The sequence below is a fragment of the Protopterus annectens genome, chromosome 4.part0 (genome assembly GCF_019279795.1).
Source record: "Protopterus annectens isolate FY-2018-M chromosome 4.part0, PAN1.0, whole genome shotgun sequence".
NCBI classification, from domain to species: domain Eukaryota; kingdom Metazoa; phylum Chordata; order Ceratodontiformes; family Protopteridae; genus Protopterus; species Protopterus annectens.
Window position 1 is genome coordinate 1,120,336,279 of NC_056733.1, and position 26,128 is coordinate 1,120,362,406.

The window sequence follows — 26,128 nt, forward strand, 5'->3', positions numbered from 1 at the left end:
AAACGAGAGAATTTCTTATTCACTATTCAAACATACTATGACCCACACCACTGTCTAGAATTGTAAAGTTAAATCTGGCAAAGTCCAGGGAAACTGTGTAAAGCAGGGTGGCATACCATTTTAAATGCAGAATCCAGTTGGATTGTTAGGCTAGATGCTTTAAGCCTGGTCTTAATGAGCTTGGCTAAGTTTGGTATGAAATGATAATATGACTCTCTTGTGTTTCAGTATTTAAATAAATCATGATTTATTTTCAGTTACAGCACTGAAGAAGGCATTACTATTGCCGAAAATTTGCTATTATTTTTGGAGTAGCCACAATAAAGAATAATTTATTTTTAACCTCCTTGGTGCTGGACAATTCTTGTGTATTGAATGGTTTCTAAGTTGTCAATATGACCTCAAAGGAGGTTTGGTTTTCAGTCTCTTGATACTGACACCAGGTACCCTCTCTGAGGAGTTGCACAGTATCCTTAGTTAGCCATGGGAGCTTCTTTGCTTTAACCTGGATCTTCCTAAGGGTTGTTTGGATATTTAGTATGTCTAGGAAAGTATTGAAGTATTCAATTGCAGAATCCATGTGGAGGTGTTTTAAGGCGGTCCAGTTACATTGTTTAAGAAGTGAATTGAAGATTTTGAGGGAATTTTTTGCTACAAACATTTTAAATATTTTTAAGGGCATATCTGCTTCCTAAGTAGGTAGGTGGGGGTGATGGTCGTGGAGACTGACTGACGGAGGCATCCAGTAAGGTAGCCAAGGGGAGGGCCTTTGTTGGTGTCCAATCAAGGATTGATTGCTTTTTGCTACATTTGTTGATTCTAGGTGGGGCAAGTATTGAGAGAAACCATAGAAGTTAAAGTTGGTAGGGTTTCTTCCAATCTGTTGGTCTTGTATTATTATAGTTTCCGGATTGAAAGTGGAGGCAGACCAACTGAGAAGGTACTTTTGTTACCTGAGGGGATGTAGGTGACAATTTGTAGAGAGCTGAAATGAATTCATATTTTGAGGTCTGAGGCTTCATTTACAAGGCATTCTATGAGTGCGTCCCTGTATGTGCTTATGCCACCACCAAAGTTCTATCAAGTATGTGTAAATTGTAGCCCAGGGTTAGGATTTTCAGTATCTTTTACATGAGGCTTGAGCCATGTTTCTGGAGTGTATAGGGAGAGTTGAGTGAAATTCACAAACCTTGTTTAGGATGCTTAAGCTCATGTTTAACAGGAGGTCGGAGCAATTGTAAGGTTACTGATGCTGTGAGGTATTGTACTATGTAGTGTAAGGGCAGTACATTTGAGAGCCTGGATTGGGATGTCAGACTTTTTTTTTGGCAAGTCGTTGAGGACTGATGTCATCGTACAATGACCATTTACATACCCTTCAGAAAAATGCATGTTGGTATAAAAAAGTTCATCAACTTTCCAGGTTATAAGAGCAATGTTTAAATAGGAAACTGATATTACTTGTGCTTGGTGATCTACATGTTTCAGTTTTGTTTGCTGGCTTGCTACCTTGCCATCTACTTGTGTTACTATCTAGATAATCGGCACCAATTTAAAAGCAGAGTGCTACAATGTGTTTTGCTAGATAACTGCTCCAATTTAAAAGCTACAGTGTGCTGCAATGTCTACTGAGCTAGTATTTATCTGCATGGCTGTCTTGAATGAATGCATCTTCACTTGAAGTGTTCTTGCATTGCTATGAAGTATTTTGCTAGACATCTGCTCAAATTCGAACCTAAATGTGGTGAAATGTGTTCGCGAAGCTAGTAGATGTTCTTCATCTCACATTGCTGCAGTCCTAACACTTGGGTAGTCCGCTGTCCCTCGGTCGGCCCGAATATCAGAGTATAAGGCTGACGTCGGTCAGGGCGCATTTGACTGACATCAGAACGTCAGGGTACAAATGCGCATGACCGACGTCATATCCTCAGTCTTTTTTGCCGCATGGTCCGATGCAGAAGCAGTGTTGCAAGTGCCATTCGGCGTTCTGAAATTTTTTCGGACCGAAGTCAGAGTTGGTTAAGTACCCCGTTGGGGAATATTTTGGTTTTTTCTTGCCTCAGTGGTTTACCGGATGTCAGAAAAAGTGAATAACTGTATTTCTTGTGGGAAACAGATACCGCATAGGGATTACCATAATTTGTGTATACCTTGTTTGGGACCTGAGCACGACGTTGTTGGGTGCCGCTTTTGTGCTAGGTTCAATAAACGCACTATCAAGCGGAGGTTGGATTGTGCCAGGTTGGTCTTTGGGAAGCGGTGCAATTACAAAATGCCGTCTGATGCTCCGACGCCGGCTTCCTCAAAGAAGCGCAAGGACAAGGCTATTAAACCTAGGTTAGAGGAGTCGTCCGAACCGGACGCCGGTTCTTTAGAGGCGTCAGTGGAACCGGTGGTTCCGACGGAGGCCTCGCTGGAGTCCCCGGGAGAAACTCTGCTTTTACAGGATGTGGCCTCCCAGGAGGCAAGTCAGGCTACAGGGGCTTCTCAGGTTACTTTACTCCCCTCCCTTCCTAAAGTGTCTAGGCCCTCTCTTTCTGCTTCCAAGGCTTCTCCTAGAGGCAGATCTAGTTTAGCTGCTGTGGGTGTCACTCCTAGTTCTTCAGGTTCTGTGCCCAAGAAGCACATGCTTAAAATGGCAGAAGATTTAATTACTTTAATTAGAGGCTCTATGCCCCCTCCTGATAAGAGGCCTAGGATGGAGCCAGTGTTGGGGGATTATGAGCAGGCTTCAGATGTGTCTGAGTCTTCGGCTGAAGATTTGCAGGAGTATTCTCATTATTCTGACTCTGATGTTGATGATTCTACTCCTTCTGCTTCTCCTCCTGAGGATTTTTCTTTTTCAGAGACCCTTCACTCCATGAGAGAGCACTTTAAATGGGAGGGTCAGGACTTCTCTGACTCTCTAGGAAAAGGCTTAGGGAATTTTTGTTTTTACCCCAGCATAGGCCTTTGGCTATACCTCCTGTTTTGACTGTGGTGGAAGATGTGTTTGCAGAGGCTTCTCTTAATCCTGATTCCTTGCCTCCTGCTCCTGTTAAACCAGATAGGTATTACAGGGTGCCTGAAGCTCATAAGTATCTTTTTAAGAGTCCTAGGGCAGACCCAGAGACTGTTAGCCAGGGGCCCAAGGGTGTTAAGGCTTCTGTTGTCAAGAATCCGGTTCCTGCAGATAAAGAGGCCAGGGCCTTGGATAGATGGGGAAAGAAAGTTTATACTTCCACCCTAGCCATGAGAGCTTTGAATTGCCAGTTTCATATGTTAAAATATCAAAATTATCTGCTTTCACAGTTGAAATCTAAGGTTGATGCTCTGGCGGAAGGTATTGATTGTAAAGAGTTACAGGATTTAGTGCATGTTTCTGAACAGGTGGGTAAGCATTCTTTGCAATGTGGTTTTGATGCTGTACAGGCCTCCTCTAGGGTGGCTGCCACTGGGTCAGTTCTTCGCAGGCATGCCTGGCTGAGGGATCAAAATTTATCTGACCATGTTAAAACTAGGATTTTGGATGCCCCTTTGCAATCTGATGTCTTGTTTGGTTCTCCTGTTGAGGCAGTTTTAAAGAAGATGGAAGACAAGGCTAAGTCTATGCAGACTGTTAAAGATTTTTTGCAGGTTCAGCCTCCAAAGTTTAGTAGAAATTGGCCTACTAAGGGGTGGACGTATCCTTCTTATGATTCCCAGTCTAGGGGTAGATCTAGACGTGGCAGGGGCAGAGGTCAGGGCTCTTTTAGGCCTAGAACAGGGAGTTCTCCTGCACAGTCTTCGAGTGAGGGCAGGGGTCAGTCCTTTCGTAAACAGACCCAATGACCTACCTTTTCTGCTGCCAGAGCCTTCTCGCCTGGCGGCACCTTTGGGAGGAAGGCTGGCACTTTTCAAAGAAAATTGGAGTTTAATTACCCAAGACAAATGGGTACTGGATATCATACATCACGGTTACAGGTTTTATTTCCATACCTTGCCTCCTTTCAAAGGCATGCCAGACATTCCTCCTCCACAAAGAATGGAGGCTCACAAGCAAATTACACTGTTACTCCAAATAGGGGCCATACAGCCGGTTCCCATGCCAGAAAGGGGCCTAGGATTTTATTCTCGCCTGTTCCTAGTACCAAAGAAGGGGAACACGTGGAGACCAATTTTGGATTTATCCATCCTCAACACTTATCTGGACATTCCCAAGTTCAAAATGTTGACGTTGCAGCAGCTTTTACCTCTGCTGGGCAAAGATCATTGGATGGTAACTTTGGATCTCAAGGAAGCTTACCTTCATGTTCCTATCAGACTAAGTTGCAGGAAGTATCTGCGTTTTCGAGCTGGGAATTCTCACTATCAGTTCTCTGCATTGCCCTTTGGCTTATCTACTGCGCCCAGAGTGTTCACGAAAGTTCTGTCTCCAGTGATAGCTTTCTTCAGGCTTAAAGGAATACAAATCTATCCTTATTTGGACGACTGCCTGATTCTGGCTCAAGAAAGGGAAGAGCTTCTTCATCATTTGGAATATGTGATAGCAGTGCTAAGATGCCTAGGGTATTCTGTGAACGAAATAAAGTCCAGTCTAGTACCCTCTCAGGACATGTGCTTTCTGGGTGTGAGACTGAATACAGCATCCCAGATGGCCTTTTTAACCCCGGACAAACAAAAGAATCTTTCCCTTTACTTCCATCAACTATCTCATCAGTCCGGGCTGACTGCAAGGACAGTCCTTCAAGCCTTAGGGTTCATGGCATCTTGTATTCTGGTGCTTCCCAATGCCAAACTGCATATGAGGAAGCTACAATGGTATCTCAAAAATGTATGGACACAGCACTGCCAGGATCTGGACACTGTCATTCAAATAATACCTTGCATTCAAAAGGAATTTTTGTGGTGGGCTCAGGAATGTCACCTAAACAAGGGACTCTCTGTGACCCGGCTAGAGGCGAGTCAGATTTTAACGACAGATGCCTCAGACAAAGCTTGGGGAGCTCATCTGAATGGAAAGTGGATACAAGACAAGTGGCCTGCCAGACTAAAACATCTGCATATCAACATGAAGGAGATGTTAGCAGTCCAGTTTGCATTAATGGCTTTCAAGGAATTACTTCTTCCAGGGCAGGTGTTGATTCTAACAGACAACACAACTGTCATGTGGTACATCAACAAGCAAGGGGGAACGCATTCTTATCCTCTATGCAGGCAAGCAATGATTTTGTGGGAGACTGCTCTCAGTTTACAGCTCAATCTTCAGGCAAGGTTTCTGCCAGGAGCACAGAACTCCTTAGCAGATGTGTTAAGCAGACAAATCATGGATCCCCACGAGTGGAAACTGGATCTTCATGTATTTCAGAAATTGACAGTGTCCTGGGGAACTCCAGACATAGATCTGTTCGCTTCTCCACTAAACCACCAGCTGCCAAAGTTTTGCACAAAGCGGTATCATCCCACAGCTTGGAAAGTGGATGCTCTTTCTTTCAGTTGGACAAATCTTCATGTGTATGCCTTTCCACCTCTGCCTCTCCTCTCAAAGGTACTTCTGAAGGTCAGACAGGACAAGCCAAGGATGATTTTGATAGCACCAGATTGGCCTCGGCAGCACTGGTACCCACTACTGAGAAGTCTAGTACGGAAGCCTCCATGGCCTTTGCCTTTGATTCCACATCTGTTGTCCCAGGAGGACAGCCATTTGCTCAATGTCAAACTTCACTCTCTTCACCTAACAGCATGGCATATTCTGTTTTAAACCATAGAGGGTCCCAACTTCCACAACAAGTTTTGAATGTGATTTTGGAAGCTAGAAGGCCTAGTACAAGGAAAGTGTACGCAGATAAATGGAAGAGATTTTTGTTTTGGAGTGCAGCTAAGGATTTGGATGTTTCTGAGCCTAATTTAAGTGTGGCTCTTCAATATCTTACTGAGTTATTGGACAAAGGTTTGTCCTTCTCTTCTATTAAGATTCATGCTGCAGCAATTTCAGCTCACTATGACTGTGACCCACCATTGTTTTCTCATCCTTTATTCAAGCAATTTCTTAGAGGGCAAAGAATTTAAGACCCCCACGAAGAGCTCCTACTCCTGCTTGGGATCTCAATTTTGTGTTGGAGAAACTCACTCTACAACCTTTTGAGCCTGCAGCGACTGCTGAGTTGAAATATTTGTCATGGAAGACTGCTTTTTTGTTGGCCATTACCTCTGCAAGAAGGGTTTCTGAATTGCAGGCCCTTATGGCAGTTGAGCCTTTCTTAATTTTTCATAAGGACCGGGTATCTTTACGTACTAATCCTTCCTTTATGCCTAAAGTGGTTTCTAGTGTGGCTTTAAACCAAACTATTCATTTGCCTACTTTTTATGCAAATCCCCAAAATAAAGGGGAAAAGATTTTGCACACTTTAGATGTACACAGGCAGTTGCGATATTATTTGGACAGAACTAAAGGGTTCAGACAATCTCAGCAGTTATTAGTTTCTTTTGCTTTGTGCTCTCAGGGCAAGCCCGTGTCAAAACAAACTATTTCTAAGTGGATTGGATTTTGCATTGCTTTCTGTTATTCCCATCATGGCAAGGAGATTCCAGCTGGGATTAGGCCTCATTCCACTAGGGCTACTGCCACTTCAACAGCTTTTTTGGGGGGGGTGGCAACTAAGGATATTTTGGAGGCAGCCACTTGGAGTTCAGTGCATACCTTCTCTAGGCATTACCACCTTCCATTGTACTCTAAATCCAGGGCTGGGTTTGCCACTGCTGTGTTGCAGGGCATTCTGTCAGCTCCTGCTTCATTATAGTTTAGCCATCCTCCCTTACCTCTGCTTTGGGATTCTACCCAAGTGTTAGGACTGCAGCAATGTGAGATGAAGAACATAGTACAGTTTTGTACCTACCATAAATGTAGATGTTCAAAGATCCACATTGCTGCAGTCCAATTTACCCTCCCTCCTTCCCCTCTGTAGTTTGAGGTGGTTGTGTGGGTTGGGTTATACAGCTGAGATATATTGTGTTTTTTGTATATATTGTATATATTGTACATATTCTTGGTGTTAGGCTGGTTGATTGTTTAGCTGTTGCCTATGGGTTTGGACCTTTTTCTTTAGGGTCTTCTGACATCTGGGGCAAGAAAAGACTGAGGATATGACGTCGGTCATGCGCATTTGTACCCTGACGTTCTGATGTCAGTCAAATGCGCCCTGACCGACGTCAGCCTTATACTCTGATATTCGGGCCGACCGAGGGACAGCGGACTACCCAAGTGTTAGGACTGCAGCAATGTGGATCTTCGAACATCTACATTTATGGTAGGTACAAAACTGTACTTTCGTTTGCCTATCCAAACGAGGCTATACCATTCAGAAGTTTTTTTTGCACTGGAAACTGCCTTAAGACTGAACTGTATAACTATAAGCTAGAAGAGTAAGATAATATCTTCGTTCCTATAATTTCAAATGTACCTTAGTTAATTGTTGAATGGAGATAACTGTATGTATAACTGCCTGACTCCCTTAAAACAAAAACGCTACTCTACTATTCCATTTTTTTTTAGGAAATGCTTTGTGGTAACTAATGTACATTACCCTGGTTAGCAAGTTATTTTTAGCCATACATTTATTTCTCTTCAGTGCTAGCTTAATTGTAAATGGTATACTTTTGGTAATACCTGCTGCTCTGTGAATGTGATATGGTTCCTGTAGTCTTTTTAGCCTGTGACTTAGCACCTGGGGATGAGATTAAATTAGAAAAAAACTATCGCCTTCAAACTACATACTGAAAGGCTTGCAATAGTAGGACGCCCACCATGCAGAATCCCAAACTGGAAATTTCTTTGGAATAGTCCCACTACAAAATAGTTTATGGTTAATGCATTTAAATTCACTCTAGTGTATTATATGCTGAACTGGGTCTACTGCACTAATAAGCTGTCCCTTACATTTAATCTAATCCCCTAAACCTTTTAAATATTGACTATATTCCTGTAGCTTACACCAAGTGAATCCTGGTGGCTCCAAACCAAACATTTCTTCCTCTAACACAAAAATTGGGTTATACACGCTACAAATATAGATTCTAAGCCTCTAAAGATAGTGTATCTAACCCCTAATACTCTAAAAATGTTTTTACATTCCAAACCTAAGAAATAAAAAGCTTACTCTAAACCCCTATTCTACTTACCGGCTCTAAGAATCCTGTGGTCTGGCTAAATTCCATCCCTCCCTCTATTACCTCTTTCATCATTATTCTTCTGGTGATTAATCTAACTAAGAAATATAGTCACTGTAACCCACAAACTCGCCACCCTATACAATGTTACTATTTTCATTGCTACCCATTGTTTATTCCATATCTCCTCACCTTCTATGAAAACCAGTACTATCTAGGATTTTCCCATCCAAAATGCCAAACCACCACCCCAATATCTAATATGACAATTCATCTAACAAGCTGCCCTATGTCTAAGCCCTTAACCTGTACAAACTGTCAACCTACTTCTGCCAGATATATTGGCTCTAAATCCAAACACTACCAAAAACTAATAAATTCTGAAGGTTATTGGTTTACACTATATAACCTCACAATGGATTGTGACATCCACCTAAACCCTGGACCATCCACTCTTGATAAAACTACCTCCTACTAGTAACCCCAACCAATTAACTTTAAATCAATAGGCCCCCCTAACACTCCTGACCTGTCACCTAAACATTAGAAAGTATAAATAACAAGGTACATTAACTGCATGCACTCCTGGCTGTTCACTCCCCTGACATGCCAGCAACTTCAGGCAATGAAGTGCTACCACCTGGGTATAACGGTGAGTGTGTCGGTGAGTGTTCATGTCAGGGACCCTCCCTGATCTAAATCACTTTAAGCATAAAGCCATTAACCCCCACCAGGCCACCCTCAGAACAGTAAGAGATTTAACCCTGCCAAATTCCAAGATGAAATTAATTCATGCAATTGGTCAGGCCTAAAACATCTGCCCTTAGAGGAAGCGGTTGCTTGCTTTAATAAATTCTTTGCTATCCTAAAGTCTCCTGCTCCCGCTCGCACCATTAGAACAAAATCAAAAGCTGTACTGAGTCTTTCTAAAGACTCCAAATAAAATCTCACCTGCAGAAACAAGGCATAGTGTACTACAAAAGCCTCCCTAGATCAGATTAAATATCAGCAGCTAAGGAATGGGACTAAAAAATCCATTTTACTAGGTAAAAACACTACTGTAATCTTCTGAGGGTTGTTTTTGATTTTTGTTGAAGTTCTGGCCAGGTATAAATAAACTATTACACCCAGGACAAACCACCACTCCAACCACCGCAGCCTGTATTGATACACCACCTGTTGAAGTGTCAAACACCTTCAATACTTTCTTCACTCTGATACTATCCAAGCCCTAGCAAGCCAGCTACTTCCAAGCTGCCCTGGCTCAGTCCACCACTCCCTCTACCCAACTCTCCTTTAGCTTCCAACCGGTTGCTACATCACTTATCAATGCCCAACCGGTTGCTACATCACTTATCCATGCCCTCATCAAAAAATTAAAACTCTCCACACACTCAGTTTATCTTCTCCCTGCAGAGTATTTACAAAAAGCTGCCGATGCCATAGCATACCCCATCTCCATACTAATTAATCAAACCGTAACAGAACCCCACCATCCCCTCAATCTGAAAAATATCCCACGTGATACCACTCCACAAAGGCGGAAGCTCCACTGAACTGTAATTTCAGACCAATAGCTAAACTGTCACCACAGTCTAAAATCATGGAAAAATGTATCCATAGACAACTGCACCACTTAATTCAGAACAATCTCTTAGCAAACTCAGCATGGTTTTAGGCCTCATCACAGTACTACCTCAGCCCTCCTAACCTTCTCTAATGCCATAAACTATAACCATAACAGTAATTATCCTCAGCCCTCTTTTTGGATCTCTCCAAGGCTTTTGATATGGTTGACACCCTGAAAACAATTTGCTTTGATAATAAAGCTCTTCAATGGTTCCAGTCTTATCTGAGTGGTAGACAACAGGCCATCCTATGGCAGAACAAACTATCTAACCACCTACCTAATACCCTGGGAGCCCCCCCAGGGTCTATACTAGGACCTCTTCTGTTTTCCATTGTCATTAATGCCCTTTACATGGTCATCCCAAATGCTAACTGTAGTCAATATGCAGATTACTCCTCTAATTTGCTCTGCTACATCCCAGTCAGATCTGTGGACATCAACCCAGAAAACTTCATAGTTGAAAACTTCTGATGGTAGTCTGATCTTAAACCACAATAAAACAGTTGCTACTTTTCTCAACTACTCGCAGGTCCACTGCATTATTTTCCATAAAATCTAAATGGCACCATAATTTCCCCAGACACCTAGTAAAGATTGGATGAAGATAGGTGAAGTCTGCTAGCCTACCCAGATAGGATTTTATACATAGTTCATTGTAAATAAGTGTTGAAATACAGGCTTGCTTTCTTAAATGAAAGAATATGCTGTGAAATGTTGAACTTCAAAAAAAAATGTGACCTTGCCCTCTGCTGTAAAGAAAGCTAAGACAAGCATTTCATGAATGTCCTTTGAAGTTAGAATTACTTCATGTCTGCCCTTTGAAGTTAGTCAGTCATTCCATCCTGGCTAGCACATTCTTTCTATTTTAACCAAGAGTTACATTGCTAGATTTAAACATGCAAATGTATTTTTATTGCTCTGGTTTCTGCCTAGGTGTAAAAGAATGTAGATGTAGTTTCTGTTGGCCTGGGAACCCCAGGATGGGTGAAGAATGATGTAATGTTTATCAGAACTGCAATTGAACCAGAGATTAAGCACTTTTGTCTTGACCATCCAACTCCTCAGCACTGCCTGTGTTCTATATGCAAGTTATCTTGTGTTTTTCTTTAAAAATGGCTAGAAACTAGAAAGGATAAACTTGTGTTTTTCTGTGATGTAAGAACTGTACTACTGAAATTTAAGTATTTCTGTGATCTCTGAACTCTTGACTAGCACTGTATAGTAGAAAGTATTGTCTTGGTTTTTATTAAATATTTTAAAACCTTTTAACTGTGGCTGGTTTGCACAGAGATAAGTTAAGCTCTGCATGTATATAAGGATCCTGTACAAAGTCACTCTAAGCCTTGACTGTTTAGTCACACTTGCCAATTGTATAATATTGCACAGTAATAATTGGACACGCCCTTTTAAGGGCCTTTGAGTAGCTGATAAATATTAGGTGGGTGGTGGCCAGTGGTACTACCGTATAGTCTGGGTAAAAGGGGCACAGCTGGAGAACCTGTGCCAGCCTTTCCTGGGAGTGTCTTTGTGGGTTGTATAAACTCTTCTGTGCCAGCTACTTGGGCAGGAACACGCAGCACTGGTTAGACAGAGGGTGCTGGAGATTTTAGCTTGCTCAGCTGGCTGATATCTTGACCCTATAGCTGTGCCAGTAGGGAGTCTTATTGGGGACCTGGAGAGCAAGGGAGCGACCAGCCTCAGACTGATCTGTGTGCTCTTAAGGGAAATTGCACTTCACTTTGTGTATTTGTTATCCTTTTCTGATAGACTCCCTCTCTGGTGTGGGTGATGAGAATTGAGGCTCCTTGATTGCTGGGCCAAGGCATGGGCATCACATTTGTGGTTTGGCAGTGGTCAGATATCCACATCAAATACCAATTGGCTTGTAGTGGTGTGGGTAGAGTGAATACTGTAGCTTTTGTACAGTGAGCTTTTAAAGTGTTCTTGTGCTCTAAAACAGCCATACAGTGAATACTCAAGAGTTCAGATCACAATTGTTTTATTTCTTTTCTTAGCTTAGTCAGGGTGAGCAGGCAGCATGTCAGCAGAGTATGGAAATCTGACAAGGAGCCAACTGGCGGAGATGTGCCAGGCTAGGGGACTGGTGCATGGGAACTTGACTAAGGCAGACCTGATTGTAGCCCTAGTTACAGCCGCATCAGAAAACTGCAACCAGGAGGACAATCAGACTGGCAGTTAAGATACAATACCTTCTGAGAATAGACAGCTCAACCTTTCTGCAGTGGACTTGAAAATCCAGCTGGAGCTATAGAGACTTGAGTTGGAGGCCAGGTGTGTGGGATTAGAAGCAGCTGAGAGACTGAGGCATCTAGAAAGTGAGGAGAATGAGAAACTGCTATGCCTATAAGTGGAGGAAAGTGAGACTGCATGAAAAGGAGATGTTGACTCTTTGACAGAGTCATGGAGATAATGGGGAAGGGAGTAACTGGACCCCAGAAGCACAAAATGAGGAAGGGAGTAACTGGACCCCAGAAGCACAAAAGGTCAGTAAATTTCTTCTGCAGTTTAGAGGGGGATAATTTTTGATAGTCTCATGTTTGAGAGGGTATGTAAATGATATGAAGTTGACCAAGGGCTCAGGGTACAGTTCCTGACCCCCTTACTCCATGGTAAAGCTGTAATTATCTAAAATGTCTGACATTGCATGTTTTGATTATACTGCTGTAAAAACAAAGTCAGTTTTTTAAGCTAACACCTGAAACGTATAGGAAGAGGTTTTGTGAGCATAGAAGCAAGGCAGATGAAACTGCGTGAATGTTGCTGAACTGAGCACTTATTTCCATAGGTGGGTGAGTGGATGTCAGGTCACCACATTTGAAGGGCTGGCAGACCTTTTGGTGAGGGAACAAGCCCTTAGCACTTTGCCTGAGGACATGAGGATCTGGTTAGCTGATGGACTTCAGATGAGTTGAGGAAGAAGGGAGACCTATACCTGGCAAGCAGGGCAGCCATGCACAGGAAGGAAACCCCCAGTAATCCTCATGGGTCTAAAGGAACCCATGGTGGGCAGCACAGACTGCCCCAACAGAATCTGCCAGTAGCAGGGGAAGCCACTAGTCTAGGTACACGTCCAGGAGCTAGGGTTAAGTATTTTGAATGCAACCAGTGGGGCCATGTGGCATACAGGCATCTGCAGAGGCAAGGTGGGGAACAAAAGGTGAGAGAGCCAGTAAGTGGGAAAGACAAAATGCCAATAGTAGGTTGTCTTGAAACAACAGGGGTATGGAACTACCATCCTGCAGATGTCCTGGATAGGGAAAGAGTTGGATGAGGCAATACCATGTACTTGTGCAGTTATACGTGGTCAGGCTAGGAGACAAGCATGTGGGTCTGGTAGCCTGGGGAGACCCAGACTGCATACTAGCAGCCAGGACTGGTGAGGTGGTCACTTCAGGGAGGGAGCTACTCTGTAGCAGTGAGACTGAATGTGAGCCACAGCTGCTTGCGGGTGTACTGACTGTCCCTTGGACAAGAGTGACTGCAAAGGCAGAGGTGAGTAGTAGTACCCAAGCTGACAGTGAGGCAGACTATGACAGACTTCCTGTGGAAGGGGAGCTGGGAATGGTTACAAGGAGAGATGAGACGGGCTCTGATCTCAGACCCTACATTACAGGGCCTGAGGCAGGTAGCTAGGGAGGCACCTGATACTCAAGAAAAGGGGGGAATCTGTATACTGGGACAAAGGGTTACTATCCAGAGAGTGGATCCCTGAGGGAGGGCTAGAAGGTGAGAGTACAGCAGTTGGTAGTGCCTAGAGCCTACCATCTGGTGCTTCTAGCCATAGCCCATGATATTCCCTTTGCAGGTCATATGGGCACAAAAATGTACAAAGAGGTGTATTGTGCAGAACTTCTATTGGCCTGGAATTTCCAGAGATGTAACAGGTACTGCAGGAACTGTGAGCAGTGCCAAAAGGTAGGCAAGGCAGGAGATGAGGTGAGAGCTTCTTTAATGCCTTTGCCTGTGATTGAGGAGCCATTTCAGAAGGTAGTGATGGATATTGTGGGTCCTTTTGAGTACCCAAAGTTCCACAGGGAAAAAGGTATATCCAAGTGGTAGTGGATTTTGCCACACGATACCCTGAGGTAGTGGCTTTGTTCTCCCATTGAGGCAGAGAAGGTGGCAAATGCTTTAGATTTTCAGCAGGGTTAGTTTCCTGAAAGAAATGCTGACTGGTGCCAATTTCACAGACAAGCCAGCAGGTCTGACGTGAAAGTCCTGTGGGGTGAAGCACATGAAGACCACCCCCTACCATCCCCAGACTAATGGTCTTGTTGAGGGGTTAAACTCTACAATAAAATCCATGCTACAGGCATTTGCATAAGGGAGTGGGACAAATATTTACCCAATCTGTTTTTCAAGTTCCCCAGGAATCCACAGGTTTTTCACCCTTTGAGATGCTGTATGGGCATAGGGTGAGGGGACCTCTAGATTTAATTAGAGATGAGTGGGAAGGTGAGTGCGTCTCACAAGGAGTCTGTTGTGACATATGTCCTAAACCTCAGGACAAGTCTCATGGAAATCATGGGCTTGGCCCAGGAGAACCTGGCAGAAGCCCAACAGAAAAAGGTGTGGTATGAGAGGAATGCTCGAGCTAGACAGTATGCTGTGGGGCAGCAAGTAATGTTTCTCATTCCCATCAAACAAGCTGCAAGCAGCTTGGGAGGGACCGTACAAGGTGGCAAGAAAGGTTAGTGGTGATGATTGCATGGTGGAACTGCTAGGCAGAAGGCAGGGGCACAAATTGTACCATGTTAACCTGATGAAACCTTACCATGATAGGGAGGCCCTTGTGCTGAGCATTTGCAGTGGATTGCAGGAGGAGTCTGAAGGAGATCTGGGAACTGATCCCCTCAGTGAGGCTCGGGCTGACACCTCAGTGGAAGGGGTAGCAATGTCCCAGCAGCTATCTCCTTCCCAGGTTTGAGAAATCTGAGCAGTGTTGCAGGAATTTGGGGACATATTCACTGGGAAACCAGGGTGCACCCACCTGGTGCAGCACCAGGTGGATACAGGACCCCAAATGCTTATTAGGCAGGCTGCTTGTAGAGTGCCTGAGAGTCACACTCTAAGGGAGGAGGTGCAGGAGATGTTGGAACTAGGGGGTGATTAGAGAGCCCAGCAGTCCCTGGGCTTCGCCAGTGGTGCTGGTGCCAAAGAAGGATGCAGCACCAGCTTCTGTGTGGACTACAGGAAATGGGTCAGATGCTTACCCCATGCCTAGGACAGATGAGGCCCTAGAGCAGCTGGGTGGGGCTAAGTATCCTGCAACCATTGATCTTACCAAGGGTTACTGGCAGGTGTCTACTCCCAGTGCTAGAGAGAAGTCAGCCTTTGACTCATTTTGGCTTGTATGAGTTCACAAAGATGCCCTTTGGGATGAAGAATGCCCCAGCGACTTTCCAGAGGCTGGTAGATCATATCCTAGCAGGAGGGTTTGCCCCTGCTTACCTAGATATTGCCTTCTACAGCCATTCCTAGCCAGAGCACCTTCAGCATGTCAGGGAGATGCTGGGCAGACTAGAGGGCAGGGTTGACCATTAAGCAGAGCAAATGTCAGGTGGGTATGGTGGACTCTTACCTAGGATATAAAATGGGGGAGTGGCAAGATAAGGCCAGAAACTGCCAAAGTGGAAGTCATTCAGGCATGGCCTGCACCTGTTACTAAAAAGCAGGTGAGGGTATTTTTAGGGACAGCAGGGTATTAAAGTTCATCCCCAGTTATAGTACCATAGCTGCTGCTCTCCTCCCTCAAACCTGACGAGGAAGAACAGGCCATATAAGGTAGTGTGGACCTTAGCATGTGAGCAGGCAATGGCATTCCAGAAGCTTAAAGAAGCTTTGGGAGGACCCCCTGTGTTAGCCAGTCCAGATTACAGCAAATAATTTGTTGTGCAGGTGGATGCTTTGAACCATGGGGTGGGGGCTGTACTTGGCCAGATTTCTTCAGAGGGGGACGAGCCAGATTTCTTGAGGGGGAAGAGCACCCAGTGGTTTAGCTCAGTCGTAGGCTCCAACTCTGGGAGGAATGCTATGCAGCTGTAGAAAAGGAATGTCTAGCCATTGTATGGGCATTGCAGAAACTTCAGCCTTATCTGTATGGAAGGAAATTCACTGCCATGACGGATTACAACCCCCTAATATGGTTAAACAGAGCCAGCCAGCAAAATGTCAAGTTGCTAAGATGAAGCCTAGGGTTGCAAGCATATGTCAGTGCAGCACCACAGTGGGAGTAGCAATGCCAATGCAGATGGTGTCTCAAGACGGGGAATGGGGCAAGGTAACACTCAGACCTAACCCTCTCAAGCGGTGTTTCTCAAGGGTCACTTGAAAAACTAGCTTGAGTTTTCCAGCGGGGAGATATGTGAAGATTGGGTGAAGATAGATGGATGGAAGGCTGCCACCCTAGCCAGATTAGGATTTTATACATATTTGTAAATATAAATGTTGAAATGAGGCTTATTTTCTTAAATAAAAGAACATGCTGTGAAATGTTGAGCTTCAAAAAAAAAGTAACATTGCCCTCTGCTGTAAAGAGAGCTAAGAGAAGCATTTCATATCTGTCCTTTTGAAGTTGGAATTACTTCATGTCTGTCCTTTGAAGTTAAAGATTTGGAGTCATTTATTTCTGGGCTAGCACATTCTTTCTCTTTTTTTAACCAGATTGCTAGATTTAAACATGCAAATGTATTTTTATTGCTCTGATTTCTGCCTAGGTGTAAAAGAATGTAGATGCCGTTTCTGTTGGCCTGGGAACCCCAGGAAGGGTAAAGAATGATGTAATGTTTCAGAACTGCAATTTCAATTTTTAAACTGAGAACCAGAGATTAAGCATTTTGTCTTTGCCATCCAACTCAACACTGCCTGTGTTCTATATACAAGTTATCTTAGACTTGTATTTTCTTTTAGAAATAGCTAGAAACTAGAAAGATTAGACTGTGTGCTCTGTGATGTCAGAACTGTACTACTGAATTCAAGTATTTCTCTGAACTCTTGATTAGCACTGTGTAGTAGAAAGTATTGTCTTGTGTTTTTTATTAAATATTTTAAAACCTTTTAACTGTGGCTGCTTTGTGTAGAGAAGTTCAGCTCTAAGAGTACATTACATGTATATAAGGATCCTGTACCAAGTCTAAGTCTTGACTGTTTTAGTCACACTTACCAATTGGTAATATTGCACAGTAATAATTGGACATCCTTTTTAAGAGCCATTGAGTGAGTAGCTGATAAATATTAGCTGGGTGATGGCCAGTGGTACTACTGTATAGTCTGGGTAGAAGGAGCACAGCTGGAGAACCTGTGCCAGCCTTTCCCCAGGAATGTCTGTGTGGGTTGTATAAACTCTTATCTCGGTGTGTCAGCTACTTGGGCAGGGACACTGAACACTGGTTGGACAGAGCGTGTTGGAGATTTTAGCTTGCCCAGCTGGCTGAGATCTGGACTCTATGGCTGTGCCAATGGGGAGTTTTATTGGGGACCTGGAGAGCAAGGGAGTGGCCAGCCCCGGACTGACTGATATCTTGTGTCCTCTTAAGGGAAATTGCACTTTACTGTGTGTATTCGTTATCCTTTCCTCATATATGAGACTCCCTCTCTGGTGTTAGTGATGAGGATTGAGGCTCCTTGATTGGTGGGCCAGGGCACGGGTGTCACACACCTATACAACTTCTAGGTGTTATCGTAGATGTTAGTTTGACATGCATATCTAATTTATCAAAACCATCAATAAAAAACTTGGGTCACTATACAAGATTAAACCCTTCCTAACCCCACTAGCTAGATATGGCATTGCATGCTGTCCTCTACTCTCGACTCTTCTCTACGCATCCCTCTACTCACCACCTTAAGCAAAACTGATCTTACACTCTAGCTGCTACACTCACTTGCCATGGGGATGCCCTTCAGGACATACCACTGGAACAACCTAAACTCTATCCTGAGTGGTTAGAACTACCCAGCCTAATTCAGTACAGCCAACTTAGTGGCACATAAAGTACTTAACCAACCTGACAATAAACCTGCACTTAAAAACATTATTAACCCCTACAACAATCTCTGACCCCTGCTCTTCCAAAAGATTGCTAGTTCAAACCGTCAACACTAATAATTCAGCTGGTGTCTGTTTGCCAACTCTGCAGGTAGAACTTGGAACTCTCTCTCCCCGCTGAAATCACCCTAGAATCCACCGAGTCAGTTTAAGAAAAAATTCAAAACAGTATTTGAAACCTCAACTAACCTTGTACCAAGCCTGACTAGCTCTCTCCTTATGATGGAGTCTAATTTTATTGCAATTCAGATGTCGCAAATTCTAGGTCTTTTACCATGTGAATTCTTAAACTTTGGAAATTGTATAACTTACTTATATAAAGAAATTGTAAACTTGAACCATGTAATTTCTTTGTTTGTACCTTGGAGCTTTTCTCCCCGGGCCTCTACTGAAAATGGACCTGTGTCTAGTCGGACTATCCCGGTCAACACATGTAAAATAAAAGAAATCTGCCCGTGACTCGTAGTCTTTGCCCAGATTTCGTGCGCCAAAAGGTTGAAAGGGTATGATTAACATTCATACTACATAAGTTCACATATTTACTCAAATTTGTGATTTTCCCATAACGTGTAATCATTGACAACGTAATTAATGGTTCTCGCATTTAAATTCGTCAGGAGCCTAAAATGCAACTATGTCTACCATGATGTAAGTATATGCCATACAGCTTGCTATACTGTCACGAAAGTTGGGTACAGGAAAAAATGGAGATTCTAAGATAGGAAAAATGCGGAGAGAAAATTGGAAACACCCTGAATAAAATACTCCAGGAATTTTGATTACATCCCTAATCACAGGTTTTGTTTCAGATCAAATTGACAATGTATGGGAATAGTGTAGTGACAGCCACATGACAAAAAAAAATCACAACTTTAACACAGAGGGATATCCCAGAAAACGTGGGATACATCAATCATGTTGGGAAAAACACTGCAAAAAATCCCCCTAAGCTGTGGCGCTACTTGGAAATAACTGTACTAGTGGAAACGTTGTGATAAAACTCAGTTATAGAGTTCAGAATCAAGTACAGTCGATCACTGACCAGTTACTCTATGGCAGCACACAATCTCGCGAGAAGTGGCGCCCTTTATCTAGGTATTCGCGCTGCGCGCTTCCTTTCCAGTTACCGTCGTTCATATGGTGAAGGAGTCGATCTACCCGGGCATGGAAGACAGAATGGACCTAGAAAGCATGGAACGTCTGCGACCTCAGTGTTTCCTTTTCGGTAACTGCAATGGGAACTGTGGGGTGGAAGCTTAAAGCTGTACTGTACAATGCTGCTGATTAAAGCAAGATGCTGCGGCCTGTGCATGCGAACGGTTTTTGTAAGGTTGTTAGCGCCTCTTAACGCAAAGCTGTACTTTAAAGCATGGCGATGTTGCTGTGGAGGTGGTTACTTGGTGATAACCTGGATAGACAACCAGCGGTGATGCTTGGCTTGCGACAAGGGCTCTAGGAAGTAGAAAATTTGGGTCCACGTGGGGCGAGGTTCCTTGTCCACGTGTGGAGTTTGCTATGTTTACGCTTGGTTGGGCCCCCTTTTGTATGTTGCTACAGTGTTCCAAGGCCAGAAAATTAATGTTCCGTCGATGCACTTGCAGTGTTAGATGTAGCTGTTCTCCGCGGAGAAATAAAGTTGTGGAAAATTTGTCGAGCCGCAGGTACATTGCTTAGAATTGTATGAGGTAGTGGTCGGAGTTGCAGAGCTGGAATTAGGCATTGAAGAGTAAGTTCAGCTTCCGTGTAGTCTGGTGTCATTTGTCACATGGGTTACAAATGGACATCGCATTGGAGGCAAGTTTGTGTATTTTGTGCCAGAAGGGGACCTTAACTAGGCTCTAGTAAGTAGGATGCGAGGGTTATGATAAAGTATTTGTTTACCTGGAAGTATGATTGGAGTGAGACGTGCCATAGCTAAATCTTAAGATTAGTCATCGTAATGTAGCTGGGAAGGGTTGTTACATTTTGTATTAATCTTTGGAAATTGTTTCTTGTGACAATACCTGTGGATAATTGGTTATGCGGCGGGGTTGTATTCTGTCTTAACATTCCTGCACTTTTGCATGGGCTAGCTTGGTGCAGTTGTACTTTTGGTGTTGGGGGGCTGGCTCTTAATTTTATTCTGGAAAGTTTTCTTCTGTCCTCAACAGAACAGGGTACACAAGCTCGCATTTTTACTGGGAGCTCATGTTGATATGGATTATGTGGGAGTGATGCCTGCAGTACTTCAGAAGTTGTGATTCTTGTATGGTAGATTTTTTTTTTTAACTGTTCTACAATGGTGTGAAATCATTGAGACACTTAATAACAGCAGCTTTAATTTTCATCTAAGCTTGAGATTCTAAGATTGTGCCAGCCTGTTTTGTTAAAAGTTTGACTAATAGACTAAAACCTGCTTGAATTTATAAGGTATTTGTACAGATATACACTTTGTGCATTCCTTTTGCTACCCATGTGGTAGTTGGCCTATTAATCACTTGTATAGTTTTCTTTCCTGAGAGCTAGATTGTTTAAACTGTGATAGCATTAAGTTTTGCGGTTAGTTTCCCTGAATGTTCCTGTATATAGTGGTATATATGACTAAAAATGGTACATGAGGGTATCCAGCCTTGGAGTAGACTTGAAATTTGATTCGCATTTCATTTATGATTGAAGTTTAGAAAGTCTAGTGTCTGCTGGAAATCCTGTTTTGTGTGCAGCAGTGGGTATTTCTGATGTGGTTGAAATGGTCTGAGCTTTATTATATACATGTTTCAGAGCAGTGTCTTCCTTGATGAGATTTGTGCTTGAACTTGGTCAGTCATGAGTTCTCTCCAGCACTTCAGTTGTATCTGAGTTAAAACAAGATCATTTAAGTTGTGGTATAAAACTAGTGGAAGATCTAAGTGAATCTATTCCATTTGCAGCCAAAAACATGAGTGAAGGAGGTAAGTAAACTTCAAGTGAATTGTTGGATTGAGCAGCTGGTTAAAAAAAGTGAAGGCGCTCAACGCAATGGGATGCCTACATCCACCTCTTAATTAGTTTTGTTCTGTGATGTCTTATTGCAGTGATAGTTGACCTGCATACTGTATTTTGTAAAAGTTTACTGGTGTTTTCCCATTTTGTTTTGTGTGCAACTTCAAAATTAGGTAGGAAAGTCCTGACCAGTTTTGCTGTTTGGGTATCTCTGCACGGCTTAAGTGACAGCAATGATGAATAGCAATATTAGTTATTGTTGGTGCTCTTGTCAGCGAACTGAATAAATGAGTTTCATATGTTGCATTATGATTTGCAGTGTATAGAAATTGTTGGCATTGGTACATTTCTGTTTAAAGATTGTCAAATATCATTTTGTTCTTTGGTAGCAAATGACAGTATATGCAAGATGCTTAAAATGCCCCAGGCTGGCGACTTTGTAGTATTACCTTTTTCCTTTATAGAAGCAAATATTTTAGCATGGTTTGATATTTGATCGAGCTAAAGATCATCATGGAAAGTATCTGTTAAATGGCAGTGCCATGGAATGGCAAAGTTTTAATTGAAGAAAGTTGATGCTTGGTACTGTAGTCTAAATCAGGATTGTAATATGGCAAAAATGCAAATTTGTTCACATTTATTTATTTCCAGTTTGATTACCGGGGAAGTCCACTGGGCCCGGAGACCCATTTTCAGTGGAGGCCCGGGGAGAAAAGCTCCAGATGTACAAATATAAAATACAGAAATATAAAATATGAATGATACATTGAGGTAATCAGTTTGTACAATAGAAACATTCATTATTGCAACAAAGTCAAATACTACTTCACTAAGGTTATTCTAAAAGGTTATACAATCATAAGCAGTTCTTATGGGGTAATTTAAGACAAAGCATTATTTGAGCACATGAGCACATTCTTAGAAGGTTATACATTTGTAAAGGAATTCTTAGAGTAGTTTGAGAAAATGCAATTATATAAGCACATAGAGAAGAGAATTAAGAAATCTATTTACAATATCTATTTACAATATTTACATGAAGCAGAATGAAGATATGTCTTTGGGACATTTTGAGTGCAATGGAGCACTCCATGTGGTATGAATATGTACTTGGATAGTTTTTAGTTGAGGTGGACTAAAGGGCAGCCTCACCTTTTTGCACCCTAGGTAGGATATTTATGAGTTTTTGAATAGTTTTAGGTAGGGTGAAAGCAGGTGCATTTCCACTTAGTGGACAGATGTTTGAAAAGCAGAGTTTTGAAATTTTCAGTGCTTGATCTAGTTTTTGGAGAGGAAGGGAGAGAGTTCCAAGCCTTGCTGATAGTGAAGGAGAAGATAAGCTGGCCAGCAGGACTTTTAGGTTTGTAGATATCAATCCGATTTTGATGTTCAAATCTGAGAGATCTCTTAGGGGTGTAGGGAGGAAGGATATTTGCTAGAGCAGGACAGTTAGATGGCTGAAATATAAGTTTGTGTGCTGTTGTGAGCTGCAGATAGGTTAGGTAGTTTGGTAGTTCTAGCCAATTTAGGGATTGAAGGGAAAGGCAATGGTGGGTGGAGTTTTTACAGTTTGGCGCAAATTTAGAGATTTTGTTATAGCAGCTTTCTAGTTTGGAGCTGCTGGAGTATGACAAGTTGGTTAAGAGAGGGGCTCCATAAAGTAAAGAGGGCAAAAGGTAGGTAGTGGCCAGTGTGCCTTGTGGTGAGAGCGAAAGCGATTATTCCTGTATAGCATGCCTAGTTTTTGATGGGGTTTTTTTATATTTTGTTGAATGTGTATGTCGAACTGTAGGAATTCGTCAATTGTAACACCGAGGAGTTTTGCAGAGGGAACAACTTCAATAGTGGATTTAGAGTTGCTAAGGACTTTGAAAGTATCTTTATTGAAGGAGTAAGATTTTCTAGGGGAGAAGAGGAGAATTTTGGATTTGTTAGCATTAAGGGAGAGGTGGTTTTTATGCATCCAGTTTTCAGTGGTTGAGAAGGCAGCTTGGGTTTTGAGAAGCAGTTCAGAGATGTTTGTGGCAGAGCAGACTATGGTTGAATCGTCTGCATATTGAATAATTTTGGCATCAGGGATAGCAGAATGAAAGTTATTAATAAAAATATTAAAGAGCATGGGTCCCAGGATGGATCCCTGTGGTACACCTGTTTGGGTGGGTAGGAAGGAGGAGATGGAGTTTTTCCATTTGACTGCCTGAGTCCTATCAGATAAGTAGCTAGAGAACCAGGATAGAGAATTAGGAGATAGATGCAGGTTTGATAGTTGAAGGAGAAGATGATTGAGAAACTGTGTTGAAGGCTTTAGAGAGATCAAGCAAGACAGTAGAGACCAGGTGACCAGAGTCTCGGGCTTGATTGATAGTTTCTAGGTAGGATAATAGAGCAGTAGTAGTGCTATGACAAGAACGAAAGCCATGTTGGGTAGGTGTTAGAAGATGGTTTTGGGTTAGAAAAGGCATAAGTTGGGAGTGGACACACTTTTATAAGATTTTAGAGATAGGTGAGAGTAGAGCAATGGGGCGAAAGTTTGAGATGTTGGTGTTCTTGCCTCCTTTGTGCAGTGGAAGGATATAAACTGAGCGCCATAATTTGGGGACGTAAGATTCGTTAATAGATCTGTTAATAATGATGCTGATCGGGAGAGCTATCCCATCTGCAGTACATTTTAGAAAGGAGGAGGGAATATTGTCAGGGGTGTTAGAGCAGGGTTTAAGTTTTGATAGAAGTTTTTTTATGAAGTTAGTAGAAACAGGTCTGAGCTCAAATCCAAGGAGAGGGTTATCGGAGGAATTGGAAGGAGAATGAATAGGAACAGAAGCTATATTGGTAGGGAAGGTCTTGGGTCCGATATTGTTTGTAAGAAGAAAGAATTAAATTCTGAACATAATTCTAGGTCAGATTTATTTGGGTCAGGACTGGGATTATTTTTGGAACCGGGATTAAGGAGAGAGTTTGAGTTCCAGAATTTTTTGGGGTTTTTGTTAAATTGGAGGTTGGAGTAATAGGATTTTTTTGTCCTTGGTAATTAGTTGTTTTACTTGGTTACGTAGTTGCTTATATTGGAGCAAGGTGTTGGGCAGTTTATTGTTTTGGAACAGTTTCCATAGTTTATCCCTTTGATGCATAATTTGTTTAAGTTTAGATAGCCAAGGAGCAGTATTTATTTTTACCCTTTTATTTCTGATAGGGGCGAGAGAGTTAAGTGCATCTAAAAACAGAGTTGAAGTAGTTGATAGCATCATCAAGAGGGAGAGGAGAGTTCTAAGGTCGCATCATCAAGAGGGAGAGTTCTAAGGTCTTGCCAGTTCATTTGTTTAAATAGGTTTGAGAAGGTTGTAGGGTTGAAGTTACTAAGATTACGAGTTAGGATGTATTGATGTTGGTGAGGGGAAGAGTTGGTAGTGCGATGAATGAAGGCTGGCAGGTGGTCACTAATGGTGTCTGGAATTGTTCCAGAATTAGTGATTTTGTTTGGATTGGAGACTAGGATCCAGTCAATAGATGAACCTGGGGGATTAATTTTGTTGGGTCTAGTTATATGCTGGATTGTTTGGGTGAAGTTATAGAGGTTGATGGCAAGGGAGGGGGAGAGAGAGTTAATTTTATTCCAGTCGATATTTACATCACCTAAGATATATGTTTCGTAGTTAACTTTAGTAGAAGCCCATTGGAGAATGTCTTCAAGGATGGGGATATTATTTCCAGGGGAGATATATAGGGCAGTAATACAGATGTTTGTGTCTAGTTTCAGTAGTCCAGCTGTAAGTTCAGTATTTTCAAATTGAGGAACTGGAGTTTGGAGGGGAATTAGTGACTTAGAGTAAACTATGGCAGAGCCTCCACCTTTTTTATAGGTCGGTCATTTCTAATAATATGGTATCCAAGTATTTCTGAATCAGAAATATGGGGTTTAAGCCAAGTCTCTGAAATGGCTAAGATGTCTGGTTGGTTGTGGGTTAACCAGGCCTGGAAGTGGTGGACTTTGTTATTGAGACTTTGGGAGTTCAGGATGAAGGTTTTTAATATGCTTGAGGGTAGGGGAGAGGGAGTTGGGTGAGTATTGTTGTCAAAGAGGATAGGGCCAGGATTGGGGTGGATATCTCCGGCTAAAAATATAATATTGAGTAGGAAAGACTTGAGAAATGTTGGTATAGAGAGAGGGTTCAGTTGGAAAAAAGGTTAATTTGTGTGTAAATGTAGTAGTTGTGGATAGTATTTTGTAGTGGAACAGATGAAGTTGATTGGGTGGGATTAGAAAAGAAGAGATAGAATGGAAGTGAGAGAGAGAGTTATGGAGAAGGGAGTCTGAGGGGGAAGTTATTTTAGTTGGGGGAATTGCATATGTCGAGGAAGAGTAAGAGCTGATATAGAATAAAGGAAGAGTAAGAGCTGATATAGAATAAAGGAATCAGAAAGAGAAGGAGAGAGCAGGGGACTTTAAGTTGTTGGAGGATTGAGAAAAGCATGGTTGTATTAAGTGGGAGAGAAGGGAGTGTCAGTTGAAGTAAAGAGTATGTTAGAGGTGAGTAATGAAAGTATGGAGAGAAGTAATTTATCTGAAGTTGTATGAAGGAGGCATGGATGCAGTAGTAAGATGTTTGGGAAGTAGGAGTGTTGAGGGAGAGGTGATAGAGGAAATGTATGAGAGGAGATTGAGGAGATTGGGTAGGGGGAGTGGAAAGGAGATGCTGATGTTGGGTAATTTAGACTGGGTGGATTACGTGTAGTTGTGAGGGGGGAGAGCTAATTGGTTAATTGGAATAAGGGGTGGCGATATTGAGGAATAAATGTAGGAGTGCTAGGGGCGGGTGGGATTTGGGGGCAGGGTAGGGGAGCGGAGTGAGCCCGCAGGGCGAACTGAGTGGGTTCAGACTGGAAGGATGAGTCAATCAGTGAGCAGCAGGCTGCTGCAATTCACCTTACTGGAAGTAAGGGTGAGTGTTGGTTAAACTTGTCTGAGGTGATGGAGAAAAGGGGAAGCAAAAGGGCAGAAGTTGAGGAGTGCAGCAAGTAGACGTATGTAGGCAGTCTTGTACAGCCGAGCTGTACTTGGGAGATGTAGCAGGGGGGCAGAGAAGGGTGAAGAATGTAAGGCAGGACTAGTGGAGAGAGCTGGCCTGGAAGGAAAACAAAAGAGTGTAGGAGTTATTCAAGGGTGAGGGAGAGACGGAGCAGAGTTGGCTATTTTATCAAAAGAGGAAGGGGGACTTTGTAGATTAAAGAAAAGGTTAGCAAGGGCAAGAGAACGAGAAATGCAGGGCTAGGAAGGTGTACGGCTGCTGGGTAACCTGGCTAGATAGCAGAACTTTTTAATACATATAGGAAAAAATAACAAAACAAATTTG

The 26,128-nt window shown here is 42.7% G+C and overlaps 1 protein-coding gene across 3 annotated transcripts in view; it reads left to right on the plus strand.

Moving 5' to 3' along the window:
* NPM1 (nucleophosmin 1) overlaps positions 1-26,128 on the plus strand; it is a 367,407-nt gene that overhangs the window by 97,516 nt on the left and 243,763 nt on the right. Inside the window, exon 1 of one of the 3 annotated variants that reach the window (XM_044069095.1) lies at positions 18,911-19,047. The exons of the other annotated variants lie outside the window; for them this stretch is intronic. Within the exon in view, the coding sequence (XP_043925030.1) occupies positions 18,960-19,047 (88 nt within the window). The 5' untranslated portion in view covers positions 18,911-18,959. Of the gene's footprint in view, positions 1-18,910; positions 19,048-26,128 lie in introns of those variants that run through there. 3 annotated transcript variants of the gene reach the window in all.